The following is a 14,266-nucleotide window of genomic DNA, read 5'->3' as shown; positions in this document are numbered from 1 at the left end:
TGTTGTTTTTTAATTTATATTCTTTTTTAACTTTACAATATTGTATTGGTTTTGCCATACATCAACATGAATCCGCCACAGGTATACACATTTGTTTATATTGCCCCATTTTAGCACTTAGCATTTTTGGTCTCGAAACATTAAAAACAAAAACAAAGAAACCAGATCTCTCTAAGCAAAAAGGTACTAACTTGATACCTTGTGTCTTTGTACTAAGTGCAACTTAAACTTATCTTTTGAGGCACCCTCCTTTTTTATGGGGACATCTTTTTGTCCTTTTAGAAGGCCAGCTACCTTGTAATCAGAACTTAAACGAGTCATCACAGAATAGTTTGCACATCTGACTAGAGTTCTTGGTTGATGTCGTTATTTTCATTACTGAATACTGACTATCTTCAAGATCAGAGAATTATTTTTCTTAAGGGAGTGTTCAATAATAGTCAAATGCCATAGAGAATTATTTTATTATATGTATCATTTTAACACACAGCTTTATTATATGTCTTTAAAATAATTTTCTTTGGTTTAGTGGCTTGGTGCCCCTTCATAATGCTTGTTCATATGGACACTACGAAGTAGCTGAGCTCTTGGTAAGACACGGGGCTTCCGTCAATGTGGCGGACTTATGGAAATTTACCCCTCTACATGAAGCAGCAGCTAAAGGAAAATATGAAATCTGCAAGCTCCTTTTAAAAGTATGTACTTTTAAAAATTATAAAATATAAGGTAATTATATTTATTATTTGGTTAGGATGTAAATACATCAAGGTAAATTATTCTGTAATACAGTGCAGTAAGTGCTGTAGAGACTGCTTCCGTTTTCTGTTCTAGGGGGATGTTTAAGTGTGATATCATGATACTTACGTAGCTTTGAGTAGTGGCTGAAGTGCCTTTCTGAACTGATTTGATTATGTTGAGTTCATCACAATTCAACAAGGTAGGTTTTGGAAAGAGTTGAATTAGCTTGCATTACTTATCTGTAACTGACAGAATTAATATCAGAAGATATTTATATAAGAAGAAAGTTTTTCCATCAAGTTTGATTTTTTTTTCTTGCTAGCTATTTTTATCATTGTTAACAAACTCATCTCTAACTATTAAGCATTAATTAAACATTAAAATATATAAAATTAAAATATGTGAAAAATTACTGGACATGTATTTATATCATTTCCTTTCTCTCTTTTTTAAACTAGAGAGAAACTTGTCTTAGTTAAATATAAAATTCTTCTCCTACAACTTTTATGGGATCAGATACGTTCATATGAGTTTTAAGAATAACACTGTATTTGATACTCATTTTTATTGTCACTGGTTAAGTAAGAAATAACTTCTAGGTCACTGGGAATTCACTGTCTGGGTTGGTTATTCCAGATTTCCCCAGTGGGCCAATAATATCTGTGTCAGGCCTGTAAATAAAGATTCTTGACTTTTAATTACTTTATTTCATAAGTATAAATGATTAAACTTATAAAATCAAGTTAATTGTTAATATATTTCTACCTAATTTCACCATAGGTGCTCAGACTTAAAACAGAAATATTTTTAAATTACCAAACTTTATTTTTACTGATTCCATTTGGAATTGAGTATTAATACTTTTCCACCTGTGTCTTCCTCTTCTCATTTCATCAGCACTGAATATGTTTATATATTAATAATTAAGATTTGATTAACATTAATATCCAGGCCATCATTAAAAGGAAAAGCGGTTTCCAAAGACAGCATAGAGTCTGAGACAGTATATGCTACAAAAGTAAAAGACATTTTACTTTCCCTCTCATCATCACAGGTGATCCTGAGGCATGGGGCTTTGGTTGGGAAGTAGTTAGAAAGCTGATCCAGTATGTTGCTAAGTAGGAAATTTGCAAGAAACACCAAATGTTGCCTCTGTTTTTCACAATGCACATAGAAGAGGTATTTTTCTTTGGAGGAGTGAAAGGGAAGTTAAAAATAAAGAAACAAAACATAACAAAGATGCTACAGAAAACACAAACACCATTTGGTTATTTTGTAGCATGGAGCAGATCCCACTAAAAAGAACAGAGACGGAAATACACCTTTAGATTTGGTAAAAGAAGGAGACACAGATATTCAGGACTTGCTGAGAGGAGATGCTGCTTTGTTGGATGCTGCCAAGAAGGGCTGCCTGGCGAGAGTGCAAAAGCTCTGTACCCCAGAGAATATCAACTGCAGAGACACCCAGGGCAGGAACTCCACCCCTCTGCACCTGGCAGGTGAGCATCACCAGCACTTCCAAGGCTTGTGTCCTTTCTTGGATACAGTTCATCAGAAGAGGAAAGAAATCATGATCAGGAAGAGTGCTGCTACTCAGTAAAATGCTTCCCTGACATAATTTTATATAATTTTTTTTATTCTTAATCATTCTTAACTAGTTTTTAAAGCAAAAAGTGTTAAAAACCCAATATTTTCTGGTCATTATCACTTATATACATTTTTTTTTTTAAGCTGACATGTTTGCCTTTTTTTCATTCTAACAGCAGGCTACAATAACCTGGAAGTAGCGGAGTATCTTCTAGAGCACGGAGCAGATGTTAATGCCCAAGACAAAGGTGGTTTAATACCTCTTCACAATGCGGCATCCTATGGGGTGAGCATACTAAAGTCCAGAAAAGTTCACTGATACTACTTGGTTAAATACGTACCATGCAGGAAGTAACCAACAGATACCTAACCAACAGCATCATTTAGTACAATTTTAGTCTTACTGTTTAAAGTGTTTCTAGCCTTCTCAGTTAGGCTTAACTGTCTTTTGCCCAAAGACCATATTTTTTTCAGCTTTCTGGACTCTTCACATTATGTAGTACAATAATAGGTATTTAATGGCTGCTCAGCTAATATTTATTGATACAGATAATAAATCTTAACTGTACCTTATGTAGATTTTATAAACTCTGAAAGCCAGCAGGTTACTCTGTACACATGGAAATTATGCTTGCTTATGTTTATCATCAGCATCTTAGAAATATTCAAGTAAATGGTTGAGTGATGGCTATATATGGTTTCATACAGTTCAGATAACTAGCTGAAACTCCACTGACTAGCTGAAACCCCACCGTGAAAGTCGAAATTTATTCTTTCAAAGCCCTGTAACTGTAATCATCAGCTGAAAGAGAAAAAGGATGTATTCCAACCTTGATGATATTTGTTGGACCACCTGCCTGGAAATCACCAGGGCCCACTGTAGGTCTCATGACTCATGCAGGAAGAATATGAATGCTCCTGTGCTTTCTGCTGAGACACTCAATCCCTATTTGACTGTAAAAATGCCCAGATGCCAGAATGTACATACCAGGGGTTCTCATAAGTGGAGTCATTGTTGGTGAGGACAGTTTCTAGATTTGAAGAAACCTGACAGACTATAAGTAAAAAGTAATCACATGACTTCCGTATTCTTTTACTCTCTGCTCCTTTGCCCTTTATAATAAGCATATCCACATCTCCTCATGCCCCCTCTCAGTGACCAATATTTCAGGGAGATGACATGTCCTGAGTTGAAACACTGTTCAGGAAAGCAGCAAACCAGTTTCAGGTTGGACAGATAGGAAAGAAAATATTACTTCCGAGTGTGTGTTTGACCAACTCAAAATCAGTATTAAATAGACGCAGATTAAGTGACTTCAGTAGTGGACGATGACTGGTATCCTGGGGATAAAATAGTTTTCTGAGAGAGCTGAAATGACATAAAGTTACTTAAGCTGTTATTTATTGTTCATTATTCTTTGGTACATATTTTACCTTTTCCTCTGAGAGGTCAGTCAGCTCTCTGTATCTTTGGGCCTTTTTATATAGAAAGAACTTACCACTTCAGTTTTTCCAAATGGAGAAACAAACACATAGTTTAAGAAGTTTGAATAAAAGTTAAAGGTTTAATGAGAATATATATTAATGGTAATGTGCATTATCCTGCTTAGTGTTTTTCTATTATAATGCCTTATATTATTTTTAATATATATTTATACACGACCATTAATATTTTTGCTCTTCAGTAGATATAAGGCATTGATATTTATTTACCACACAGCATGTAGTTTTGTATTTTTTCATAAGAGTAAATCAATTTACTGAGTTTTCTTTCTCAACTTTTTCATTTTTTAGTGCTTTCTCTAAAATGTATAATATGATGTTAGGGGAATTGCATGACATTATTGTAAAATTAAATTGCTCTAACTGGAGCCCAAGCACATTTCTCTTTTCCTTGCTTCCCAACTTTCTAAAATTGAATTAGGGCCCTTGAAGTTTTTTTATGTCACATTTGTCATTTAAAGCATTTTGTGTTGCAGCTGAATTTTGAAACCATATTAAATTGACTCCTGGAAACATTCCAGCAGAGTTCAGTTCCTTTTCTAGACCTTCCAGTTCAATACTTCACTCAGTCCTATTGTATAGGACTGAGCTGTAGCTATTTATTGCATTCACCAGCCTTAAATTTCAGTTAGAATTTTTGCCCCAGTGATGTGGCTATTTAAAAGACTTAAGAGTTGTGTTTTTAAGACTAAAAAACACTATATTTTTTAGTGTTTTATAGTACATGTATAGTAATATGCTTCCTGTTTTTGCATTTTCAGATGTTTGTCAGCAAATTTAACAAGCATGTAGTTGGTTTCTCCAAGCATGAACTACAGATTTTATATAAAGAAAGTTTAATAATATATACCATATATATAATTAATTTTATCCTCACATAATTTTCCTTGGACTGCCTTAATTTTGGAGACCTATACAAATTCGCCTACCTGATTATATTATTCCATCAATACAAATGTGTGTGTTAGTTGCTCAGTCATGTCTGACTCTGCAACCCCGTAGACTGTAGCCCACCCGGCTCCTTTGTCCATGGGGATTCTCCAGGCAAGAATACTGGAGTGGGTTGCCATGCCCTCCTCCAGGGGATCTTCCCAACTCAGGGATCAAACCCAGGTCCTCCCGCATTGCAGGCAGATTCTTTACTGTCTGAGCCAGTAGAATAAAATTAATCATCAGGAACATAGTTTAAATACCCTGTGACCTTACTGGGGAGAAGCTTGAAATTACTCCATGCTTTTGGATTAATTGAATAAAAATAGCTATTCTTTTCAACATGTATCCTTTGAATAAGGGAAATAAATTACGGGGATTTGTTTTAAGTGATTTTGATAGTACTACAGATGTTACCTCTTTTGATCTTTTGTGTTAGAATCAATTTCATAATTATGCCATATCGTTCATAATCCCTAGAAGATGCAAAACATGGTCTGTTTTCAGAAGCCCTAGTCTGATTATGCTCTGTTGCTGTTGTTTTTATATTGTCAGAGCAAATATAGAAGCTTTCTTAGACACTTCTGATTTGTATTTGTCTAATAAATCTTCTTCTGTTTTCTGAAATCACTTTTCCTAAAATTAGAAAATATTTGTATTGTATGAAAAAAAACTTAATATACATTTCTTCTTCCTCAGAAGAACTACCTATTCCTTTTGAAGTGAGTGTATTTAAGAGAACAAAGAAAATATTTTAAGGAATTCTTAAGGAAATTTTGAAGAAGCCTGCCCTACATCCCAATACTCCTGTCTTTACTTTCCTTATCTCTTCCCATTCTCATGAAAGTCAGCCTCAGATAGGTATTCAGCAAATGTCTGATTGGTGGGCAAGTGCACTAGAGAGAATAAGTGAATAAATAAATGACCCTCCTATCTGTGCTCTGACCTTTTGTGTCAAACCATTTACAGAACACCATTACTTAGATATTTTACTTTAGAAACCACATACCTCGAGTGAACCTTCCTAGAAGATTCCTTCCTACTTAAATTTGTGCTACTCGATTTCTGCTAATGCTTCCCTCTACCTTTTTTGTAAATCTTCTCGACTACATGAAAAAAACAAAAGACAGTCATCTTTGAATTCTTTCTCCTCTTTCTTCCTCTATAGTTAATTTGTCTTTCTAAAACCCAATTTTTTTTCCTTCAGAAGTTCTCAAATTTAGCTCTTCTTTTGTGTTCTTCTCTAACCATCACAGTTCAGCCTCTTATCACCTCCTGTCCAGATGTGCTGCTGCTGACATTTCCTCCACCCTCAAGTCACTTCGGGCATGACAGACTAATTTTTGTAGAATGTTGCTTTGTTACGTTACATTACTTCCCCAAAGGCTAAAGAAAGAACATTGAGAATCTTTGAGATGAGTGTTTCAATAAACAGATCAGATTGCAATGGGTTAGAGAATTTAAGATAGGTCTGAATATGCTATAGGACTGAATAAAAAAAAATTTTTAAGCTCCCATGAAGAATTACAGAGTAGCAGAATAATTACGAAATTGATATTTTGAAGGAAGCAAGAAAAGATGAAGTCCAAAATACAGGTGGAAGGGTGCAATGAATATTCTTTTTTTTTATAAAAGAAACTTCTGTTAAGGATGTTTAGGAGAATAGAGATGTAGGGGCAATGAAATGTTAAATAAAAACAAGTGTACCTGAAGGAGCTTTACCAGATAATCTCACTGTTACCTTGGTGTCCTCTTGTTTTCTTCAGCATGTGGACATTGCAGCACTATTGATAAAATACAACACATGCGTAAACGCAACAGACAAGTGGGCGTTTACCCCTCTCCACGAAGCAGCCCAGAAAGGCAGGACGCAGCTGTGTGCCCTGCTCCTAGCGCACGGTGCAGATCCGACAATGAAGAACCAGGAAGGCCAGACCCCTTTAGATCTGGCAACAGTAAGTCCTCACTTCAGAATATTCAGAATTGCTTTTTATAATTCCAGGGATGACAGTAAATCCCAGGATTTATTAGCAGATTTGCTTTAGTGGTGCGTATTATCCCTTAAGAGAAGAACAAGTTTCTTTCCTTCTGGAAACTTGAGAATTTCTCATTGTTGCTTTAATTTCAAACTATTAAAACAAACTAAGCAGTAAGTTACAGTTTTTGACCATACTTGGAGGGAAAACATGAATCATAGGAAACCTTGTGTATAGATTGTATTCTCAAAGAATTATACTTAGTAAGCCATCTTATCACCTTCTACATTTCACATAGTATGCTACATCATTTGGTGTTTAATTTACCTGAGGGGATGAAATAATCAAAGAAAAATGATCTTCTAAGCAGTATATCATTCTTCTGAAGATGGAAAAGTAAACTGATATATTATAGAAGTATTTTCAAAATTAAATTTTCATGATTAAATGTGTTATTTAACTACAGAATTAAACACAGTACAGAAACATCTTTCCTGAACTTTCTGGAAATCAGGGAGTTACTGTATGGTCATGTAATTTAGAATTTTTTAACCAAAAATACTTCTCTAAGCCACATTCTGCTTTATACATCTATTACTGAGTATTAAACAATTTCAAAACCTGTAGTAGTTTAACCAAAACCGAATGAGTGACTTACTACGATGACTTATAATTTCTCAGAGTTGCGTGCATTGACTGGGCTCAGCTGGGCAGTCCAGCTATTTCAACGCCTTTAGCTGGGAGCTCAGCTGAGGCTGCAGCATCCAGGATGGCTTTAAATCCTGCAGGACCTCTCTGTGCATAGTATCTCAGACTCAGTGATCTAGTCCAAACTTCTTTATAGTGTGGGAGGATGATTTCTAAGAGAAAAAAGTAGAAGCCACCAGTCCTTTTCAAGCCTGGCTCCAAAGCGTCAGAGCACCACTTCCTCTGCATTCTAATTGTCGCAGCAGCTCACAAGCAACCCAGATTGAAAGGAAGGGATGTAGGTGCCACCTCTTGATGGGAGGAGAGGTACAAGATGTACACAGAGGAAGGGATTTCCGCACATACTCTAACAGCACTTGTACCTCACAGACTGAAGAGTTCATGAATAAGCTGGCCAAAGTGCTGTCCCTTTAAAATTTTACCAGGTTTTTATTAATTAAATGTGCACTAAATGAACAAAAATCATCATAGGTGTTAAGCATAAACAAACATAGTAAGTATGGAAACTCCTTCTAAAGAAGAGATTGAGAGTCAGCGTTCTGAAAAGTGCTCTTTTTCAGAAGAAAGATGAAATATTTTAATTTTTAACTCTTCATATCTTTGTTAGTTTATTTGTCCTTTGAATACATGGGTAATCAGTATGAACAGCTGTGTGCGTACTTTTCATTTAGTGTTAAAAAATGTGTTTCTGGGAATCAATATAGTTCACATTCTTGGATTCTTTACACAGTTAACTTTTTTCTGTGTGTGTTGTGGTGAGAACACTCAAGATCTACTCTCAGCAGATTTCAAGAATATAGTACAATATTATTAACTATCATCACAGGCTACACATGAGATCCTCAAAAAAATGAAATATTTTGAAATAGTTGGAAAAAATTTGATACTATTTTTTTAGTATTGAATAGTTTCTCCAGTTCTACCTACTGAAACTACTGGGACTCTTTGGAGCTGTCAATCAGAGAAGAAAAGAAGAAGGAATTGTCAAAAACTAATAGGGAATAATGGAGCATCCATGAAAGAAAAAAATTCACTACGCATTCGGTCCTTAGTGAGAAACTTATTTTAAGATGTAATATTGTGTGTGTGTGTTTTATCTATTTGTTTTTTAGGCTGATGACATCAGAGCTTTGCTGATAGATGCCATGCCCCCAGAGGCCTTACCTACGTGTTTCAAACCTCAGGCTACTGTCGTGAGTGCCTCTCTGATCTCACCAGCATCGACCCCCTCCTGCCTGTCTGCTGCTAGCAGCATAGACAACCTCACCGGCCCCTTAGCCGAACTGGCAGTGGGAGGAGCGTCCAACACTGGGGACGGCGCGGCGGGCGCAGAAAGGAAGGAAGGAGAAGGCAAGTACACCACTGAACGCCCGTTTGGTTTTGGTTTCTAAATTAACAGATTCCCTTTTTTCTGTTGGTAGTTATTGAACACCTCACTTAAAGACATCCTGTCTATGAGTTTTCACGTACACAACAGTTCATAAGAAACATGTCTTCATAAACTCCCACTGTTCTGGGCACCAGAATCAGACAGCCATGGCCCCTACCCTCACAGTCTTACCCTCTTTCCCCCATGCTCTGCTGTCCAGGTACCTGAAACTTTGCAACACACACTTTATTTAATCAGTTGTTGTCTCTACTGAAAAGTGTCCTCCATTTAATTTCTCCTGTGCTCAACTCACGGCAGAAAAGCCTAAACAAGTGTATTCCATCCTTTGTATGGCCCTCCTGCCTGTCTGCCATGAGTTTCCCTGCCATGAATAATATATTTGAAGAACTAAGGGCTGGCCTGGGCTTATGCCTTCCTCCAGCTTCCCCAAGAGGGGAAATCTTAGCATTTATATAAAATAAGATGTTTTCTTAAAAAAAAAAAAAAATAAGTGTTCATAGAATAAATGCCTTGACATCTACATTGTTCTTACGTATATCCCAATACATCCTATTCCAACTGTAGTATCTTACTGAACTACTAAGTGAGTCTTGTTACTGAAATTATATCAGAAAAATGAAGAGAGATTATGTAAGAAATGAAAACTGAAACAACAGCTGGTAAATTTTGATTTTTAAATTCCATTGTTAAATATTTCACTAAAATAATTATATTGTGCTTTAAAATATTAATATAAATACTACTGATAAGATAAACTCTTTTACTTCCCCATAAAATTCAGAGTTAACTTGAAGTGTCTGAATTAAATTTATGTAATTTAGATCATTTTATGCTGTGTAGAAGCATCTGCACAACCAAGGGTGTGTCAGAGAGCCATGGCTTTAAATAAATACTGAAACTTCCTCTAGATTGATGTACTTCTTTCTGAAAAACTTTAACATGTGTCTGTTTTAGTTGCGGGTCTTGACATGAATATTAGCCAGTTCCTAAAAAGCCTTGGTCTTGAACATCTTCGGGACATCTTTGAAACAGAACAGGTAAGCTCTCATATATTGTCCAGTCTTTTCAGTTAAATACTAGGAGTTATTAATTGTTATTCTTTCTTTTTTGCTTCTTAACCACTCTTTTAAAACTCAAAACAGATTTGTGAAGAAGCTAGGGGTATCTCCTAATTACGCTTCTTTCCAAAATTGTCTAACAGATGGTGAGAGTCTTTAACGTTATGTTGTTGTATCTTCATAAGCAGTCTGGCTCAATATGTTTTATTACATGTCAAAATTTAGGCCATGAAACCACCTCAAAAGAATGGTTTAAAAATCTTCCCTCATCTTGTTTCCAAAAAGTTATTAGCTTTTATTCACCTCATTTTATTACTAATGTGACTGGATTCATTTAAAACTAGTAAGAAATTTTTATGTTATTTAGCAAAATCTTCCTGCAGCAGTTGTCCATTAAACTGAAAAGCAAAATAATTCTTAGGCAAGTGTACCTATAAAAATTGCTCCTTTATGAAGTTTCCACTGTCTAGCTAGAGACTGAAATATGTTGAACCGGAACTTGGCCATATGCTTAAAGACTTAGGCTGTTTTCAGACAGATCTGAAATGCCTGTAAAGATCTTAGTATGAAGTCATCATTAGGGTGTTTATGGATTAAGATCCTTCTGTTTGTCAGTCTGTTTTTATATGGAATAATGAGTTTTTAACTTATCACTATGTGATTTTACTACCATTAAACATCAAGTAATAAAATCCTGAGTTTAACTTGGGTATTATCAATATACATAGAATCTTAGAATGGGAAAATTTTTTAGAGATCAGTAAGTCTTTCTCCCAGATATAGGAATTATCCTTTTTATATTGATGTGGAACAATATCTTGTTACAATTTGGACAGGTATAATGAAGTGCTTCTAATCTAAAATACACCCACATCTGCCCCATGTTTAATCTGTTAATCTTCCGTTTATCTTTACACTGTTTTGCACAAAAATCTCACCCCTTTCTGCCTATTAGACTAGCATTAGTTTCATTGGGCTGCCTTGCCAGATTTCCACAGACGTGTGGCTTAAACAATAGAATGGTATTCCTTCACAGTTCTGGAGGCCTGAAGTTCAAACCCGGGATGTCAGCAGGGCTTCAGTCGCTACAGGGGTTCTAGGGGAGAATCTGCCCCACACCTCTGCTAGTTGCTCGGCCCCTTCAGCTTCTGGCCGCATCCTTTCAGTTTCTGCTTCTGTCTTCACCTGCCTTCTCTGTGTCTGTCTTCTCTTCTGCGTGTCTTTTGTAAGGATGCTTGCACTGAGTTTAAGCCCTCCTCACCTAGTCCGAGATGATCTCCTTATCTCAAGATCCTTAACTAAATTTACATCTGCAAAGTTGTAAAAAAAAGTTTTCCAGATAAGGTTCTTCTCAAGTTCTGGGGATTAGAATTTGGACATATCTTTTTGACGGTTACCATTCAGCTCGCTGCAACATACTATAGCCCTTCTTAATTTCTAAGACCTAGTAAACTTATTGTGGATTTATCCTTCTAATCAACTACCCACCCCTACAAAGTTTCTCCTAATTTAACATAATAAATTCATCTTCTTTTTTAGTTACTCTTTTTATGGGTATAGTGTCCAAATTCTTGACTGGCCTCTCTGGCCCATTCTGATTTCTTTGTAGGCATATAGTCAGTTCAGAGTAAATTTAAAACTCCAGGTCTTTTTCATATCAACGATGAAAGATTTTTTATGTCAAGATTTTCTGATGTCTTTCATTTTAGCTAAATTTCTTTATGCTATACATTGTAGTTGATCTTTAATGATCAAAACGGTTGGGTAGAAGTAGCACTGGACTGAAAAAAGACCTTGATTCTGATTAAGGCATTTAACCTATCACTCGCCTTACCTGTAAAATATAACACTTTCAAAAGTCCAGATAATTAAAATTCCCAGCCTCGTACTGCTGTGCCAGTTTTTAAAGTATGCTTTAATGAAGCAATGGTTGTATTTTCTGTCTGGCAGTAAGGGTTTTATAAATGCTATAATAGTTACCTTTGCCTTTAAGCTTCACCTGCCATTGATTCCCCCTCTGGCTTGGAGATTTCTTATGGGAATATCCTATATTGTAAGACTCTTCTTCCCTTATCCTTTCCCTGAAGGTATTAAAGCTGTTTTAAAAGCAGTATCCTCAGCTACAGCCGTATTCTGGCCATTTCCCTTCTTCTCAAATCATATCCACAATAACTGTGAAATTTCACATAGCTTTGCTTAATAAAAACAAAGACCCAAATTCAAGCAAATCATTCCAGTTAGCCATTTTTCAAGAGTTCAGCCTCTACTGTTATAGTCAGTTTGCATCATAATTTTTTTTTTTTTTACTTAATATGTTCTCTTTTATAGTAATGGTACCCTGTGGCATACTTATTTTATTGTTTTTAATAGTTTAATCTTATAGTTGGTCCTTTTGACAGCTTATGAGTAGTTTCATCAGTTTCATTGTTACCTTTTTCATTGCACTTTTGTTCTAAGTAAATGGTTCCATTGATTTTCCTTTTGCCAGAGTAATTTCTGTATCCTTTTTTTTAATCAATATGTTGATGCTTCCATTTAACATGTATTACCTAGCCTAATTCCTTCCCTGCAGACAAATAATATTATCATTCTCTGTATGGAACTGTGTGTGACTGTCTTCTGGCCCAGTCTTCAAGCAATCAAAAGTTTTATTTTGACTACAATTGTTTCTTGACTAGCCTTTAGTTCTAGAGTAATAAGTTCCGTAATCCTTTCCACAACTTATCCAGAGGACTTTTCTGCCACTGACATTCTACATCAGTCCAGTAGAATGTGATGAGGTCGAGGTGTTCAGGAGGTGAGGGGAAGTGTTACGGTGTGTGTGTGTTGTACCCATTTAGTTCTTGTCTATTACTGATCTTGAGCCAGTCATTCTGTTTCCTGAGATGCTTTGACACATAATAGAGTATTATTTCTATTCTGATAGATACTTTTCTCCCAGTGGAGTGGGGAAGGAAGATCATTTATTTCTCCTCCTTCAGAGCATCATCACCCCACCTCTTACCTTACAGTTATTCTCTCAGAAGTCTCTTAGCTAGCTTGTTTGTCATATGTGTTTTGCCAGGTTCTGCATTAAGTACCATGTACCTCTGTCCTTCCTAGTTAAGTGTCGCACCGGTGTCACTCGGGCCCTTTCTCCGTAACCTAGCTTCCTGACTGAGATACTTTTTCTGTGGGAAAGGCTGTTTGATTTACATTGCAATTCCTGGAACATAAATGCTGTGACTTAGAAGACTCCTTGTGAACATACTTATGGTCCACGTATATGTATGAAAAGTGACCATATCAATTTTTATTTCAGAATCTAAAGACAAAGGCATGGACTGATTTATTCAGTAAATTCATTATGAACATGATTGCAAAGTTAATTCTAATATCTGTTACTGTAGCCTGCAACCTAGCAACGTAAAAGAAAGGCCTTTTTCGTTAAAACCCCAATGTTTCTCCCTCCACCCCAGAGAAAATAAATAAATCTTCAAAACAAGAGGCAGCTCTTCTTAAAGTAACATTCTCGAAGTGAAATTTGCTTTATATGCAAGATGATTTAACTGATACATGGGTGAATGTATGCTGAGTATAAATAACTGGCCCAACAAACTTGTAATTTCCTAGATGTAACTAAGTTTTTTATTTTTAAGTGAGTTAAAGATAATTTTCAGAAAAATATTTCTAGCAGTATAAAAGCTTTGAATCTTGTAGAAACGTGTCTAAAATCCACCTTCCAGATATTTCCAATTCTTTTATTATTAATACAGTAATATCATATTGATCATCAGAATTTGGAATAATCTTTACTCCCATGCCTTTCTTTTCCTTCACCATTTCTATTACCACGCCCTGTCATCTCTCCCTTTGAAGTTGCTCTCCAGTTCACCCCTTCAGTCTCCTCCACCCCACCGTCATCATCGTGTTCACTGTCACTTTCCCTTCCAGATCTGCCCTTCATACACCGTCCTCCTGAAATACAAGTTTGTATTGCTCTGCTGACAAGGTGTCCTTGGACATTTTGGACATTATGTTCGCTTGATGTGTAAGACCCATAGAGACCTGCTCTTAGCCTACTGCTCCGTCCATCGCTTTTTTTGTTCCTGTGTATACATTATACACTAACCGTTTTGAACTTTATTATTAATACTAGAGTCTCTCAAATGTTTTATATTCACTTGGTTTTCCTTTTGTACATAGTGTTTCCTTTGTCGTAAACACCCTTCCCTTCTTCCTCTAAGTCTTCCTCCTCAGCTGAATTATTACCTTCTTTTAAGAACCTTTCCTGACCCCCTTCCTGTTCCTTTCTTAGTTCCCAGTGCCACTTATAAGCTCAACACAGTAATCTTCCTGAGAGTTCCCATGGGATTCCTCCAAAACATTTACCGGCC

General features: G+C 36.0%; 1 protein-coding gene across 2 annotated transcripts in view; it reads left to right on the top strand.

Moving 5' to 3' along the window:
- TNKS (tankyrase) overlaps positions 1-14,266 on the top strand; it is a 161,233-nt gene that overhangs the window by 126,104 nt on the left and 20,863 nt on the right. For both annotated transcript variants that reach the window (XM_025278992.3, XM_006060715.4), the window contains exons 15-20: positions 530-695; positions 2,018-2,237; positions 2,502-2,611; positions 6,525-6,713; positions 8,555-8,792; positions 9,787-9,869. In XM_025278992.3, the coding sequence (XP_025134777.1) occupies positions 530-695; positions 2,018-2,237; positions 2,502-2,611; positions 6,525-6,713; positions 8,555-8,792; positions 9,787-9,869 (1,006 nt within the window). The remainder of the gene's footprint in view (positions 1-529; positions 696-2,017; positions 2,238-2,501; positions 2,612-6,524; positions 6,714-8,554; positions 8,793-9,786; positions 9,870-14,266) is intronic.

This window comes from Bubalus bubalis, chromosome 1 (assembly GCF_019923935.1).
Source record: "Bubalus bubalis isolate 160015118507 breed Murrah chromosome 1, NDDB_SH_1, whole genome shotgun sequence".
Lineage (NCBI taxonomy): Eukaryota > Metazoa > Chordata > Mammalia > Artiodactyla > Bovidae > Bubalus > Bubalus bubalis.
Note: the sequence above shows the minus strand (reverse complement) of the source record. Positions and strands in the feature narration are given on the sequence as shown.